The following is a 15,887-nucleotide window of genomic DNA, read 5'->3' on the forward strand; positions in this document are numbered from 1 at the left end:
AACAAAGAAAAAATAGCATTTCTAGTCTTCCTTTAAGCCTTTGCTATAAAATTATTGACAAAGCCTGAAATTAGTAAACGTTTTATCTCATATAAAAAAAGAAAAAGTTTAATCTGCTGCTTAACACTGCATTCAAACTTGAATTCAGGCTGTTCTGTTAACCAGCCCTATTCATTTGATCAGCACATATGTGCAGTAAAATGCAGATGACAGTAGGGTTTAGTACCCATTTCTTTATCATCCTTCCCATTCTAAACAGACAAGGAACTTCATAGCCTACAAACTTGCACCGGATTTTCCCCATTTTACAAGGAAACACCCACAGAAGATTTTATCTTTTTACAATCTCCAAGCTGCAAAAGCTGCAATAATACCTCTCTTTCAGTTCTTGTATTAAAGATCTTCACAACTCCATAAAGAGGAAGGGGGAAATTCCCTCTTCTTGCCCTTAAGTTGCTTCTATTTCCACCTAACAGGATTTACATTAATTTGTTACCAGAAAGTTTAAGTGTGACAAGAATCAGCCACACGAAGTTCAACAAATTGCACCACTGGTATAATTTACTATGGAAACATTAAATTCTTAATCACTTGAGGTCTGTGAATTTAGCTTGGATATTTTTGTAGAAGACATAGGCACTTTAGCTCAATTAATGGTACTGGAATTTCTAATCACATGATGAGGAAGAACATCTCTCTTCCTCCTCACTATCACTGCAGCAGTCAGTAGTTAAGTCCTGAGGTTATTATTGCTTCCATGATACTCACTATTTTATTTTAATAGGTTAGTTTAGAAGATATGATTAGAAAACACTTACTTTCCAGTTTAATTGTGCCAATCACACTCAGTATTAAAAAGCACCATCTGAACACATACAGTTTAAAGCACAGGAAGAGCTGGGAGATGTGTATTCTCAGATTTCTGGCATTCTGAACTATGCCCACTAAATTTTAGAAAAGATCTTCCAGGCCTTCAAAAGCCTGAAAAACTTTTTGAGCACAGATATGCAAAACAGGTAGGAATTAAGATGTAGGTCATCCACACACCTATCGAGAACACAGTATGTAGCGAAGTAGTCTATAATCAGGTTCCTTTACATAGGAAGCATAAACTAGTAAGTAGTTGCACAAAGTAGCGTCTCAAAGGTTTTTTACATAAATGATATAATGAGTATTGCGGTTTCCTTCACCCAGCTATTTCTCCTTTCAACATCATGTCAACAGTTTTGAACTGAAGAATGACATTAAAAATACTTCCTCCCTGAAATAACACAGCAATCATATATAAATACACTGAACATGCAGAAGAATCTATGTACTTTAAAAAAAAACAGGTGAATTTGGGAACTTCTCTTACATTAATGTTAGCAAAAAGAAAGCAGTTATGGGAGTATAGTTGCTATTCTGTTTATTTATATGACTCAGTGATGTGAAACTGGGCAAAAAGTCACAATATTATTTTAATTTCAGTTTTTCTTCACTCCTTTGGAATGTTTCTGTCTACCTCTCACTACAGAAGATCGTAAGGAATCAACAAAGTTTAAGAAAGCCTACATTTTCTGATACTTAATATCTTCAATTATTCATTACAATTTCCGTGGAAATTATAAAGGTTATTTGTCAATTTACCAATAGCACTACCCTGGAATTAAGACTAGTAGCTAGCATGAATATACAGTGGGAAAACTGGTTGATAGGAGTTTCTGTTTGGTTGGTTTGTGGGGTTTGGTTGGTTTGGTTTTTTAGTTTTTAATTGTTTACATCTCATTCATACAAGCAAGGGTTTGCACTGCTACTGACTGTGAACGCCCACTCGTGCCAGGCAGACTCCTGAACAACACCTCTGCTTGAAGTCAGTAAGAGTAATATTTACTCAACAGAAAATCAGACACAAATTGCATCAAATACGCCCTTATTCCCCTCTCAAAAACAGGCAAACAAACAAAAAAACAGAACAGTGGTCATTCCCTAGTCTCAGTTAGTCATCCACATCTTAGTTTTGTTATTGATACTTCCCCTCCACATTTAACTAATGTAAAATACATTTAGGCAGCATGTGACTTTTGCTGCTACTGCTTTTATACATACTTCCAGAAATAAGAATGAGGAATAAAAAAGTATCTAAAGCACAAAAAATAAGACTCTAATATTGTAACAAATAGACTAAGTCTCCCAGAAACAGGATATTTTTGGGTCCAGAGACATTTGCCCAAAACTGAAGCTTCTCTATTATCTACAGGGTTCTTCACTCTTGTGGCAGTAAATCTCATCACATCTTCCATTTTGAAGTATAGCATATTTTTAACTCAGCTGTATGAGAAGAGGCCTTCAAGTATTTCCAGCATAGGAGAAGTGTTCTATTTATCAGATGGTAGAAGGCATTTAATAGAAAAAAAGGACGTAACTGGTACACCTTTTAGTTGTGCTTTTGACAGACATATGTTGGAAAGTTGGGTTCACTTTTGGTTCCCACCCCTCAAACACAGAAATGCTCAGACACCTGCCATAACAGCTTTATAGCTCTCTTTCCTGACTGATCCATATTTGATGACTTATTAAAATGCTGGACCCAACATTACAAAGCTAAAACTCGTTGTACAGCAGACAGTTCAAGTACTATTCTGCTGTCTTCAGTTAGATAGGGCAGGTGAATGTCCTTACAGAGTCTGGTGAAAGTCTAGGATTAAGTTTACAACTAACAAGATATCACAAAATATATAACAAGCGATTAAGGCTTAACATACAGTATGTCCTACATTGACTACTGTATCTGTAACACACAACAATCCTGTGTTGTTTACTGCTACTCTGGAGTGCAGGGAAAACAGCAAAAGTTGCACCAAGATCAGTGAAAGCCTTTATAAAGATATAAGGGCATAAGCAAGATTAAATGCTTGATGGGCTTTGTTCGTTTTGTTTTCAAACATTTTTTTCCAAGGATACCTTTGTTAGGATAAAAGACAACAAAATCAGAAATCTCACCTTACATACAGTCACTGGCCAATGATGAGCAAGATACAGCTTCTTCCAGGTATGAGGGTGGTTGTCACTGGAGAAAGACAGACAAATCTATTTTTCCTTAAGCATTTTAACAAGAGCAACACCTTCAGCCAGCAGCACGATGCTTACCAGTATAATGCATTGATTTTACAGCTGGTTGTTGTTTATAGCTTGTTTCACAGTATTTGAGAACTCCAAACACAGCAGGACCAAACTAACAAATCACATAGAAACAACTTATTTAGAAACCTGCTAATACCTCCCCCACACTGTTAAACAAATTCAACTCCTAGCATCCTACCTCCATACACTTTCTATTTCTTAAATACAAAAGAAACATGTTGTTCTGTTTTATATTTAGGAGAGTGCCTACTGGCAAGCTTTTACACTAATAATAATAAAGATATCTTTGTTTAGGATGTTAAAAATCTTCTAATTCTTCTTGATGGGTATAGTAGCTGAAAAGAAAGTATACAACATTCTTGGAACTGTAACTACTCTTCTAAAAAAGAAAGACTACAACCAACCATGAGCAACGTAGTTGACACTGTAGGAGATCCAATTTGATCTTGCAAGTATCTCCAACCTTTCAGATCAAAAAAAAAAAATCAGAATAAAAAGTAAAAACCATTGTATTGCGTTTGTGTGGCAAGGTTTTGGTAGCAGGGGGGCTACAGGGGTGGCGGGTGGCTGCTGTGAGAAGCTGCTAGAAGCTTCCCCTGTGTCTGACAGAGCCAATGCCAGCCAGCTCCAAGACAGACCTACCACTGGCCAAGGCCGAGCCCATCAGCGACAGTGGTAGCATCTCTGTGAGAACATATTTAAGAAGGGAAAAAAACCTGCTGGGTACCCTGCAGCAGAGAGAGGAGTGAGAATATGTGAGAGAAACAACTCTGCAGACACCAAGGTCAGTGAAGAAGGAGGGGAAGGAGATGCTCCAGGTGCCGGAGCAGAGATTCCCCTGCAGCCCGTGGTGCAGCCCATGGTGAGGCAGGCTGTGCCCCTGCACCCATGGAGGTCCATGGTGGAGCAGAGATCCACCTGCAGCCCAGGGAGGACCCCACACCAGAGCAGGTGGATGTGCCTGAAGGAGGCTGTGACCCCGTGGGAAGCCCGCACTGGAGCAGGCTCCTGGCAAGACCTGTGGCCCCGTGGAGAGAGGAGCCTGTACTGGAGCAGGTTTGCTGTCAGGACTTGTGACCCCGTGGGAGACCCACACTGGGGCAGTCTGTTCCTGAAGGACTGAGCCCCATGGGAGGGACCCACACTGGAGCAGTTCATGAAGAACTGCAGCCCGTGGGAAGGACTCACGTTGGAGAAGTTCATGGAGGACTGTCTCCCATGGGAGGGACCCCACGCTGGAGCAGGGGAAGAGTGTGAGGAGTCCTCCCCCTGGGGAGGAAGGAGCAACAGAGATGACGTGTGATAAACTGACGACAACCCCCATCCCCTGCCCCCCTGAGCTGCTGGAGGGGAGGAGGATAGAGAAAATCAGGAGTGAAGGTAAGCCTGGGAAGAAGGGAGGGGTGTGGGGAAGGTGGTTTTAAGATGTGGTTTTATTTTTTATTATCCTACTCTGATTTGATTGGTAATAAATGAAACTAATTTCCCCAGGTTAAGTCTGTTCTGCCCGTGAGAGTAATTGACAAGTGATCTCTCCCTGTCCTTATTTCAGCCCATGAGGCTTTTGTTGTATTTTCTCCCCCCTGTCCAGTTGAGGAGGGGGAGTGATAGAGCAGCTTGGTGGGCACCTGGCATCCAGCCAGGGTCAACCCACCACAACCATAAATCTCAAAAATGCTGACTTTATAATTTTACAGACATTTATTTCAAATATTATGTTTTTAAAATGCTTACTATAAATTAAGTAATTTTTAAGCATTTAATAAATAATCAAACTGTAACAGTCTTAAGGTTACCTAAGGAAGAACTAAAGAAGGAATATCCCATATTTTACAAAAGCACTTGTGTTTCAAAGCCTCTGAGAATAAAGAAATCTGTAAGTTAACAGAGACATCAGTACTATCTTATTCCTATGCAGAGGAAAAACAGAAGCTTAAAAATTTTGTTCAAAAAGTGTTGGAAGCCTGTATCATGTCTTTGGTACTTCTACAGAGACATTTTCCAACAGTTAGGAGCAGACCTCTTCTGGATAAACTAGAAATAGATAAAAAAACCTGTTGCTTCAGACACTACAACAGATATATTCAACCACACTAAGTGACTAAATAGAATAGCAAGTGGGAAAACCTAATCAACAAAACCAGAACTGTAAATTGGTCAAACTGACAGCACTATGTGCAGTACTATCAAAACAAATTGTTATTCTCTGGAAGCTAATAGCCACACATCCTTTATTAGTGCTTGCCAGAGGGTATATAAAAATATACATGAGAAAGCTAATTCTTCTCAACCTGAGGAAGTAGGGATGCTCCCATGTTACATCACTTCTCATTTTTTTCCTCTAGTTTTATTAATATGAAATCGCCACATTTTCTCTTAAACATTCACATATACTTGTGGTTTTTAAACAATTTAGCAGAATAGCTCTGGAACAAATCAAGCATAGCCACTATGAAAACTATTAACACTTCTAACTGGTCTTTACTGCTGCTGTGGAAACCTGAATAGAAGAATTCCCCAATATTGTAGAGCAATTAGTTTCTTTGCTTTAAAAAAACAGTATCTGTCACCTGTATTTGAAATAGCAGCTGAACTTCTGCAATGACAATCATGCCAAAACAAGTTCTCCTAGAACACGCTTTTTGGCTAAGGATATGTCTGAAAACTTTGGTTATTAAATAGAGCAAGTTTTAGAAACTTAAGCTCAGAACTGAAATCCAAGGAAAGCCATTTTCAGTATTTATCCAGCTTCAGGGATACCTCCCCTTTTTTCAATCCAAGTTATGCTGCTCTGTGCCATTCGGCACCGTGCCTCTAAAGCTGCCTCTACTGTCGAGACGGCCAAGCCGTCGCCCAGGTCCTGGTGATTCACAAAACCTCAGTAGTGTCTAAGTGACCAACCAGCTGCAATGTAGCCATTATATGAAGTTCAGCACTGAAATGAGCACCCTTAACCATTCTCTTGCCAAAACATTGAAAGGAAAGAAAAACATTTATTTCCTCATATAATGCAATAGGAATTTGAGCTTCTACCACAGCAGGGTGTGATCCAGGGCATGGTTCCCCCACGGTCCATTGGTATTCAAGCTCAGATTTTGCTAAGTGCAACAATCACCAAAAGGATGCACAGCACTGATAGACCCAGCTGGCATGCTGTCTGTAAAGGAATTTAAAATTACTGGAACTGAGAAAATAGAAGGAAAAAAAAAAAGATATAAATGTGTACAGTGTAACAGTTGGTGCAATTAATGCCATAGGGATGATTCTAATTTTTTGTTACAGGTCCCAGAATTATTTCTGATTTTGTCACTACTACATCACAAGTCTAAGTGATTCATTTAAAGCAAGATTGCAAAGTTTTTAAGGGCAATGAATGTAATTTAAGTTTCCCTCTTTTTTCATGCTGACACATTAATAAACGTAAAGCTTTTCTTAGGCATGACTCCCACTCCTCCAGTTAATGCAGATGCCTCATTTTACCAGTCACCTAAGGGAAGAATAACACATCAAAACCAGTACATAATAAAAAGAAAATTCACACTCATTAGAAGATAAATTATTCTGCTCTGCACTTACGAAAGAACTGTCAGATTTCTTTTTAAAGCATAACTTACCTTTGAGTGAACTTATCTGAAGTACACCAACAACATAATGCCACAGAAAACCAACCCAGAATCCAACAGTGCAGCTTTGCAGGCTTCATTTTGTTAATCAAATAGCTGTAAAAGTGTTAAAAGAAGAAATCTGTTACTTCTTTATCCAATTCACTAAATTGCAAGTGTTAAAATGCAGAAAAACACAACTATATCAGAAACAGCAAGTAATATCAACTCTGGACTAGATTTACAGCCATTGGTAAATGAGGATCTCTTTCAAGGCTGTGCCTGATTCCCCAGCTTGTATGCTAATTTTCATAAACTAATGGCATCAAGGATGAGATTACGGTTTCTTGGGGTTTTTTTTAACTTGCACACAGTCCCAACAGAGCCACTTTCCAATAGAGATACATAAATCTTCTATGCAACCATACTTTATGTAATTTAAGACTCTACTTGTGGTCAGCTCAAATGCTCAAAGTGATTCATTAAAGAAACTTTGAACTTAACATTAAACATTCATGCTGGATTGACCAAGGCTAATGTTAGAAACTCGCTGGAAGTGAGGCATGATGTCCAAGGATGAAATTCTCTCTAAATGCCAGTTGACTACTAAACTGATGTTAAAAAAATTGCTGCTAAAACCAGATTAGTTTCTGTTCTTGTTATAAACCCGAGACAGCCTCTATGAAACCATGCATGATCTGCCTACTACCTCATGAACCCTAGAAATCAGGAGAGAAGAAAAAACAAATCAACTTAACTTTCACCAGCAGGAGGACTTTCACTTGGCACAGGTCAAAAACCCCCAGCTGCCTCCTACATCCGCCAGCCATTTCAAAGCATTTCAAATGCTATCTCCTAGATGACAGAAATAGATGTACATGCATGTATTTACATGCAATTATTAACGCCTCACCAAACCCACCTTCCAACCTTCTCATTTTGAGAACCCTAAAAAAAGCACAAGACACTGCGTGTAACCTATGTGCCCCTTCTAAGATCGCTCACTACATAAAGTCGTATCCTTTTTTCTATGTTTTAAAATTAATCCTTTCTTATAAGAGTCAAATAAAGCCTGTTTTGATACCAGTAAAAGACGCTGCTGATTCAGCCATTAAAGCTAACCTCAGGAAATTCAGTGTAATTCTGCTCATTAGAAACAAGAGTCTATTTTCCCACCATTATGGTGTGGCTCCAGACCCAGCCTGCAGATGCCCCCCAAGCCCTACACCCCGCAGTTCTGCAAACACTGCAGCAGAGCTGATTGACACACGAGTCAGCTTCGCAGCTTGCAAAATGTGTTGAGATTTCAAAACCGGTGAGGGGTTTGGGCAACAACTGTAACAGTTAACCAGCTAGATTTATCACAAGGTTTTGCTAAATTGTGAAGAAATGACAGCCTTTAAGATATTCATCGATTTCATATGTTAGTGTCTCTCTAATTTGTAATGATATACTATCGAGTTAAATGGCTTGGCCTAATAGAAGATATTACTAGATAAATATTAGTTGACAACTGTTAATTTTGTGATCTAGTTTCTTAAAAATGGCCTGAAGGCTCTTCACTCACCAGGCAAGACAACATAAAAAACATCAAGTAATTTGGAGCATGCTACCTATATTAAAAAAAAGCAATTGACAATGTAGAACTAATCTTTACCAAAAGCTAGCTAAAGCAAGATGTACACCTTCTATTAAAGAAATTGATATATTCACAGTGATACAACAAAAAAAACCCCCCAAAACCTCACAAGTAATTAACTGCCAAGTATCTAAATTTCCCCAAGGGTGATCTCAAGTCTCATCACTTGAGCAGTAGGCATTAATGATGCAAGATTCAGCCTTATAGACCTGTTTATGATTTCATCTACTGTTATTTTCAACTGACAACCAATCAAGTAAGACTTAATTTTTCTGCTTGATGAACTGTCTACTCAAGATAAAGCACTGAGAGATGTAAGGAGTCTTCATGCAAAATTCTGCCCTACCTATAAAAAGCACATTTCTTCAGGAGAAGAAAGCATCACTTAAAAGACAATAATGTTACAAACCATTACCAAAAAAGGGTGCACTGTACAAGCGTGCGGAAAAAAACATCTTAAGTAGATTACGGAATAAAAATAAGCCCGCAAGCATTATGGCATTTCTTTTGCAAACTGGTATGACTTAAGATGGCAGGAACAAAGAATCAATTTTTTTTTCCAGTGACTGAGTTACAAAAAAGCATAAAGGCAGTTATCTCCCTTTATCATTAAACTCTTAAATTTGATCAAATAATGACCAGAAACTGAGGGGGGGCTTCAAAAAATGCTACTATCAGAGCAATGGAATGTACTGGTTTATTCTGCATATTGCTCTGCACTCTGGAACTGGAGCACAGGGACAAGAGAGACAGTGATCTGAAAAACCCCCAATCTGTAACTTTTATATAACAAATTAATTTTTTTCCACTGATAAAAAAAACCATAAATTCTCTCTAAGGTTTTAGCTTGGAAGCCAATATTGCAGCTATCATGACAGACTGCATGATTTACTCAAATTGACCTTTTATTAGTCTGTGACATTGATGGTGGGAGGTGAAAAGTGCATCGATCTCACCTGAAAAGCATCCAAATGATGCACAGCTGAGGAAATGCACATCAAAATTAAAACTGTATTAACTACTAAGATGTATAAAGCACATTAAATTCTTACAAAAATTGCTTCTGTTTACTAAAAATTACACTGGATTACTAATTCCACAAATACAAGAAAGAGGAGATTAACAAACTTTACACCAATTCTACTCTATTAAGAGGAAACACGGACTTTATATTATGAAAAGTAGTTATAAAAAAAGCCATGATGTCCCAAAAGACTTCATAATGAAGAAAACTTAAAAATGAAACATACACATACATAAAATAATTACTTGAAACTAGAGTATCAACTCATTTTTGCTACAGATAAAATTCCAAAGAATAAGAATACCTTTGAGATGACTCATGGTTCTACACCTGGATAGGAATGCACAACACTTGTGTGTGGGTTAGTAACTGAGTCAGGACAAGGTCACCTTCAGCTATGTTTTCACTGTTCAATGCTGGTATCAAAATTACCTGTCCAAGCTTATCAAGGACTAGGGAGAACTTAAATAGTGATTAAATCTTTCTTTAACACATTTACTATCGTTTCAATTCTGATATAACATTTGAGGGGGCTGCCAACATAGCATAGCTTCTTTTGGACACTAGCAGTTATTTGTATGCTACTCTCATTTTCTTTTTTTGCTTTTAACAAACTAGCTCGACTAATAAACCCCACATTTACATAAAATTTCCTGGTTTATGCTTTAGTTTGGGCATTAGAGAAGAGGCTGCAGAAGAGCACTTAAACATTTGCAAGAGGACTCCCACAGCTAACAGCATAGCACACAGGCAGCTAAGTGTCAGCAACAACTGCCAGAGATAAAAATTAGGGCAGCTACCCTGGCATCTAAAAACCACAAAAATCAACACCCAAGGTTTTGTTACCATCTCAAACAAGGCAGCACACACTATCTCTGCCACAACGAGTTAGATGCCAAGTTACAAAATTGTACACCAGAAGCATTAGTTTAATTTGTAACAACGCTCTCAGCTCTGGCAACTTTTACCTCCAGAGCCTGCTCCCAGTTTACCATTCATCCCAAGCCCGAGTGCTGGCCTAAGTAATTAGAAAAAGCGCTTTAAAGATTTTTCAGACCTACTACTCACGTCCACTGACACAGCAAGGCTTTTAGCAGAACTTTCTCACTGCTTCTCTCACAAAGTACACTTCAAAGTGATTTGTGGAAACAGACTCTACAACTCAGAGAGAGTTATAAAGCAGGTATGTTTACTCCGGCACCGGAGCGCAAGGGGATTTCTCCACAAAGCTTGCACACCAACAGCACATTTTACCAGAAACTTACAGAGTGTGGATATACATATTCATTTGATTACATAATACAAATATACATGTGCATGAGTAAGGCTGGGTTAGTTCAAAAGGCTGGTGTCAGCAGTTTATGTTATCTTTGTGCCTGCACATTGCCTCCTGGTGGTCGTCTTCGGGGGTCTTTTGGAGGAAGGCTCACAGTCCTTCTCACCTTGTACTCTTCCTCAGAGCGCGCGCAGATTCTCTTAGCCAATTTCTTGAACAAGAGTGGTTCCGGCTGGTTTACCACCTCTATCTTATCTGGAAGCACCAGTATATTAGTTTCTACCGCCCATATATGGCTCTCTATCCACTACAAAGACTCAGCTTGTTAGAACACATCTGCTATCCAAGGACATGTCTCTTATTTTTGCCGAACACAGTAGTTCTTGGTAAGTTTCCACAGAAGACGGCTTTGTTTTGATGAACACAGTAGTCCTTCGTAGGTTTCCACAGAACAGTCAGGGCAAGCAGGATTATTAAACAATATTCAGAAATCATTATAAGTTGCTATAAGTAAGTTGCAAAGCAGGTGATCATTTCCTTGTATCAAAAGCAGAATGTGCGGAGCAGTGGATTTAGGGCGAGCCCGGCAGGAGCTTGGGGCTGTAGTCAGCCCTTCCACTGGCTCCCTGGGAAAGTCTTGGGGAAGGTGGCACCTTGCTTTCCCCACACATGAACTAACACGCTGCTCTACTTTTAGCACAGTGTTGTAAGGTTTAACTTCCTGACACCATAAAGCGCTTGCTCCAGATAAATAATCATCACATTTTATGACAAAAGTGTTTCCATAAATTGTAAAGAATGCAAAAGACGAGAGAACCCAAAGCGGGATGCCTGCAAGTCTCAGGAGGATGCCAAAGCTGCTGACAAGCGTACAAAGAAGAACTATAAACAGAGTTTTCCCAACTCTGGAGAACTCTGCAATTTCTTTAGCTGACTTTCCATTTGCTCCACTAGGAATTTAAGGCGTAAGAAATCAAACCTGATACGCTTTGAGTTCTTACCATTACCAGTCCTGCAAATCCCACCTAACTTGGTGCAAACCGGCAATCTCACCGGAGACACCAGGCCGAGGAACTTACAGAGGAACCTCGGGCAGGCCGAAGGCTGGCTGTCTCCTGCCACCACACGCAGCCACATGCGGGGCAAGAGGTGGGAAGGGGCAGCTGCAGGGACGCCGGAGCCGAGAGCCTTTCAGATCCGGCCTCCGCTGCCGCGGACCCCAGCCCTCCCCTCACCCCAGCCCGCCGCTTGGCCCGGCCCGGGACCCGCCGTTCCGCGTTACCTTCCGCCCGCTCTCCCGGCCCTGCCGCGCAGCGGCTCCGCGCAGCCCGGGCCTGTCTCAGGGACGCGCTCCCGGCAGGGCCGCCTACGCACAGCCCCGCCTCGGCCGAGGTTGCGGGCGGGAGCAGCGCCGCGGCCCCGCCACCTTCCCTCGCCCCGGGGGGCAGGCCCGCCCGGCCCCCAACAAGGCCGCACGGGGCCGGCCCCGCCTCCCGGCGGCAGCGGCTGCCCGGTGCTGCCCCGCGGCCTGCCCGCCGCCTCGGCACGCCCGCCCCAGGGGCTCGGCAGGGGCATGGCGCCGCTGGAGCCGCGCGGCCCGGGCAGCGCGCCCGTGTGTGCGCGGGCAAGGCGCGGAGAAAACCGTATATATGCATGTTTTTGCTTATCCGAATGTTTTGGTTGGTTCTTCTTAACCTACCCTAGGGTTTAATTACTTGGATTTCCTCCTGGAAACGTGTGCAGCACAGAGGTCTTCAGGAGTGCAACAAGGAAGCTCCGTACTTTTGAGTTGCCTACTCAAACAGCAAATAGGAGGCTACTGACTAAAGCGAGCCCTGCAAGGGGAACAGAAGAACGCTGACACATACGTCTCTGGTGTGCTTCTCTAAAATAATGAGGGAAGTTTGAATTAGTAACACTCGTGTTTGGAAACAATAAGCAGTTTCTGAGGAAGGAACCCAAAGGATGAGTCACAAGTATCCCAGGTGGGACTTGGGTCGCGTTTTCTCAGTGCTACAGTAACATGAAACATGATTCCAACCCCTCTTTCTCTGCTGATGCATGAATCACAAAGTGCAATTATTAATTACTATTACACAGTTTTGAACTAGGGGGGACATGTCACAACCATCCTCTATTAACGCACTTCAGAAATATGTGGGCAGATCTACTTCCCCAAGTAAAACATTTGTTTTGAACAGATTAATTACAGTCTGTGTAATAAGGTTTTTGTTCAAAGTTACAGTATTATTCACTAGCAAAAATTTTTTAGTTATGTTTACACATTTACACAGTAAGAAGGAGGATGAGGTGAAACTAATCTCTTTGCCCACTGTTCTATGGAAACATGAAAATGTCGTGCTGGATGGAATGAGTGATCCATCTGCTGTTGTCTCTGACAGTGTCTGAGATGTATCAAAAGTTTCAGAAATTTTGTCGAAGAGTTAAAAATAGTGAAGCTCTCCAGATCCTTGTATTCAGCGCTGGTCCTCCCCCTCCTGCTGCTGAGGGCACCACCGCTCCATCTGGCACTGAAGTCTCTGTCACTGCCCATGATGGGTCAGTAGACACAGACACCAAGTTATTCATTCTCAGCCTCAGATTTTATCTTTGTCTGCACACTAGGGATGAAAAGAGTAGGCTGTGTTCCACGTACCATCTAGCTTGCAAGGTCTTGTGCTCCAGTGTCAGTCAGTCCTGGTTTGAGGCTGGTAACACTTTGCACTTTGTGAAAACTAAGCCCGAAGACAAGTTTCCCATTAAGGTGGTTTTAAAGAGAGATCCAAAGCTACTCTAAAATAATGTAGGCTCTTAAGGTATTAGGACAAGGAAGCCATATTTTTATGTCACTATATCATTACAAAATGATGCATGTTGATGGAGGCTATTACTGAAGAGAGTGTTTTTGAGGAATATGAGAAAGACAGACAATGGAGAGCTACATTGGATAACTATCTCCTTAAGACTTTCCGTTTAATGTTTGTCTACGTACTGGGAACAAGAAAATTGTTAATAAATCAATAATTTAAAATCAAACATCGTGTCAGATGCAGATGCTGGCACCTATAATGAGAAAGTCAATTTCTAGTTTCAGTGTTTTCAACCTTTTTATGTTAAGATTAGAAAATGTTCCACTCTTAACAAGTTCATTACTTCAGTAATGTGAACAGCTGTTGTTGCAACCTGTTTGAAGAATAAAACCAATCATAATAAGACTGCTTTCTCAAATAGTCATTTGTGAAACAAAAATACATCCATCTTTCATCAATAGTTGGCAGATAGGCCGTCTTAATACAACTCAGAATATTGGGGATTGTTGACAAGCATATGTAAATATCCAGGTTTGTATGATGTAAAGTGGTGGCAAGACTTCATTTAATAATTACTGACTGGAATTTAGTATTTCTTCTACGTTCTGACTGTTGGTTATATTAAAAGACTTAGGCAGTTCAGTCATTTTGAGCTGTACTTTATGTCACCAGTAGCCTCCGCCGACTTCAGTGGAATTGTGCACAACATAAGAGACTATTCATTAAGAGTAAGGCAGAAAGAATTTACCATGTAAGTCATAATGAAAGGACAAGAAATTATTATGCATGAATATCTGCATAGAGGCCTTGGAAGCTGGTGGGACCTTTGACTTCTCCTGAAGTGTGGCAACAGCCTCACTCAGATACGAGATCTGCTGTAGCCATTCCCCCAGTGAACAGGCTAGCCATCCACTTTGAAACTCGGTACCTGACCCATATCTGTGTCCAGCATTATGGGAATGTGGCTCCGCAGATTTACACACACTCAAATCCTAGGACACGAGCACATACCAACAAGCTCTTCTGAACTGGGATATAACTAAAAAGTACTGAAGTGCTTTCCTGAACTAGAGCCTCAATCACCAACTTAGAGTTAAATTGGATTTTTAATACTCTATATAATGAATTCTGAGAACAGATTGGTGTCCTAAATCTGAGAAGAATTCTAGTGACAAATAATAGACCTCATTTGAGGAATTTCTCATTAAAATTACTATGATCTTTCATTTCTGTACTGACTTTTCTCCTGCTCGTTGCCTATTAACACTCATAGTGTTATGACTAGAAATTGCTGGAAAACTGAGGAAATGTCAGAACATTTGAAGTTTCTTTTAAAGTTTTCATGAAAATAAGATTTTCCTCAAAAATTTCTGAACAAATCTAGTTGTATCTTAGATTTTTATATGCTTAGATGCTGAAATGTGTTGCCTGAAAAAAACCCACAACCCAAAATGAGGTTGGCATGATTCATCTTCTTTAAAGATTTTATATGAAACACGTCAGAAGAATACATTTTTCCAGCTTCCAGCAGCTTACATTCATATTGGGATTTAAGAATCAAGGTAGAGACTTTCCAATTTTGTCTCCCTAACACAATGTGTTGTTTTGCTTTGATTATTCCCATGGCACAAATAGAAGCAAATCTAGCTAGACCTTATTCTTAATTGTGTGTTGATAAGACCCTTACAATACTCTGATCAGATGCACAAATTTTGTAATATATGTATATTCCTGTTTTAAGTCTTTGGTCCATGCGTGATTTTGAAAGCTTGAATTTGATTTGAATTATGTTAAGAACCTGTAGCAATGCTACCACAGCATATTTTTTTTGTTGTTTTGAATAATGCAGTGTTAATTTTACAGAATCTTTTTAAAGCTATACTGGGTTTCCCATGGAAAACACTTTTTCTTCTTTCTGTGGTAAGATGTTAGTCAATTTACATTGCTGTACAAACAGTAAAAATAATTTTGGTTTATCTTTTGCAATGAATTTTTATGAGCTCCATAAAGGTAGACTTGGGAAATACATTCAGAATGGCAACATTTCCTTAAAACATGAGACAGTTTGACACGGTGCATTGTGCACTGATAGGAGGTTGGACTATTAGAATGGTTTGCTGCCCTCTAGGTGATGAATAATTAGCTAAGTAATACTCTGGTATTTTGCAGAGCTCAAAAAGGGTTATCTGTAGACTGGATTCGAAATGTTCTACACGTATTTGAGAGCAGGAGGGCACTGTTACTGAAATGCTGAAATGAATTTAACAAATTATAAACTACCTTCTAAGTCTATTTTTTTTTCCTTTGCTTTGCAATATCAAGTATTTTGTCAAGTAGGTTTTGTCTTTCTATCAAGTTTGGAGATTTAGTGGGCAAATAAAAATGGTAACAGTAATACCAGACATTGTTTCTT

The 15,887-nt window shown here is 40.0% G+C and overlaps 1 protein-coding gene across 4 annotated transcripts in view; it reads right to left on the reverse strand.

Moving 5' to 3' along the window:
- Positions 1-12,090, reverse strand: part of RNASET2 (ribonuclease T2) — a 32,822-nt gene extending 20,732 nt beyond the window's left edge. The window contains exons 1-3 of one of the 4 annotated variants that reach the window (XM_074863013.1): positions 11,947-12,090; positions 6,738-6,842; positions 2,983-3,049 (exon numbers count right to left, since the gene is read on the reverse strand). In XM_074863013.1, the coding sequence (XP_074719114.1) occupies positions 2,983-3,049; positions 6,738-6,826 (156 nt within the window). In that variant the 5' untranslated portion in view covers positions 6,827-6,842; positions 11,947-12,090. Of the gene's footprint in view, positions 1-2,982; positions 3,050-6,737; positions 6,843-10,456; positions 11,617-11,665; positions 11,920-11,946 lie in introns of those variants that run through there. The other 3 variants (XM_074863016.1, XM_074863015.1, XM_074863014.1) reach the window with 3 other exon arrangements.
- Between the last annotated feature and the right edge of the window lie 3,797 nt (positions 12,091-15,887).

Source organism: Strix uralensis, chromosome 3 (assembly GCF_047716275.1).
Source record: "Strix uralensis isolate ZFMK-TIS-50842 chromosome 3, bStrUra1, whole genome shotgun sequence".
Lineage (NCBI taxonomy): Eukaryota > Metazoa > Chordata > Aves > Strigiformes > Strigidae > Strix > Strix uralensis.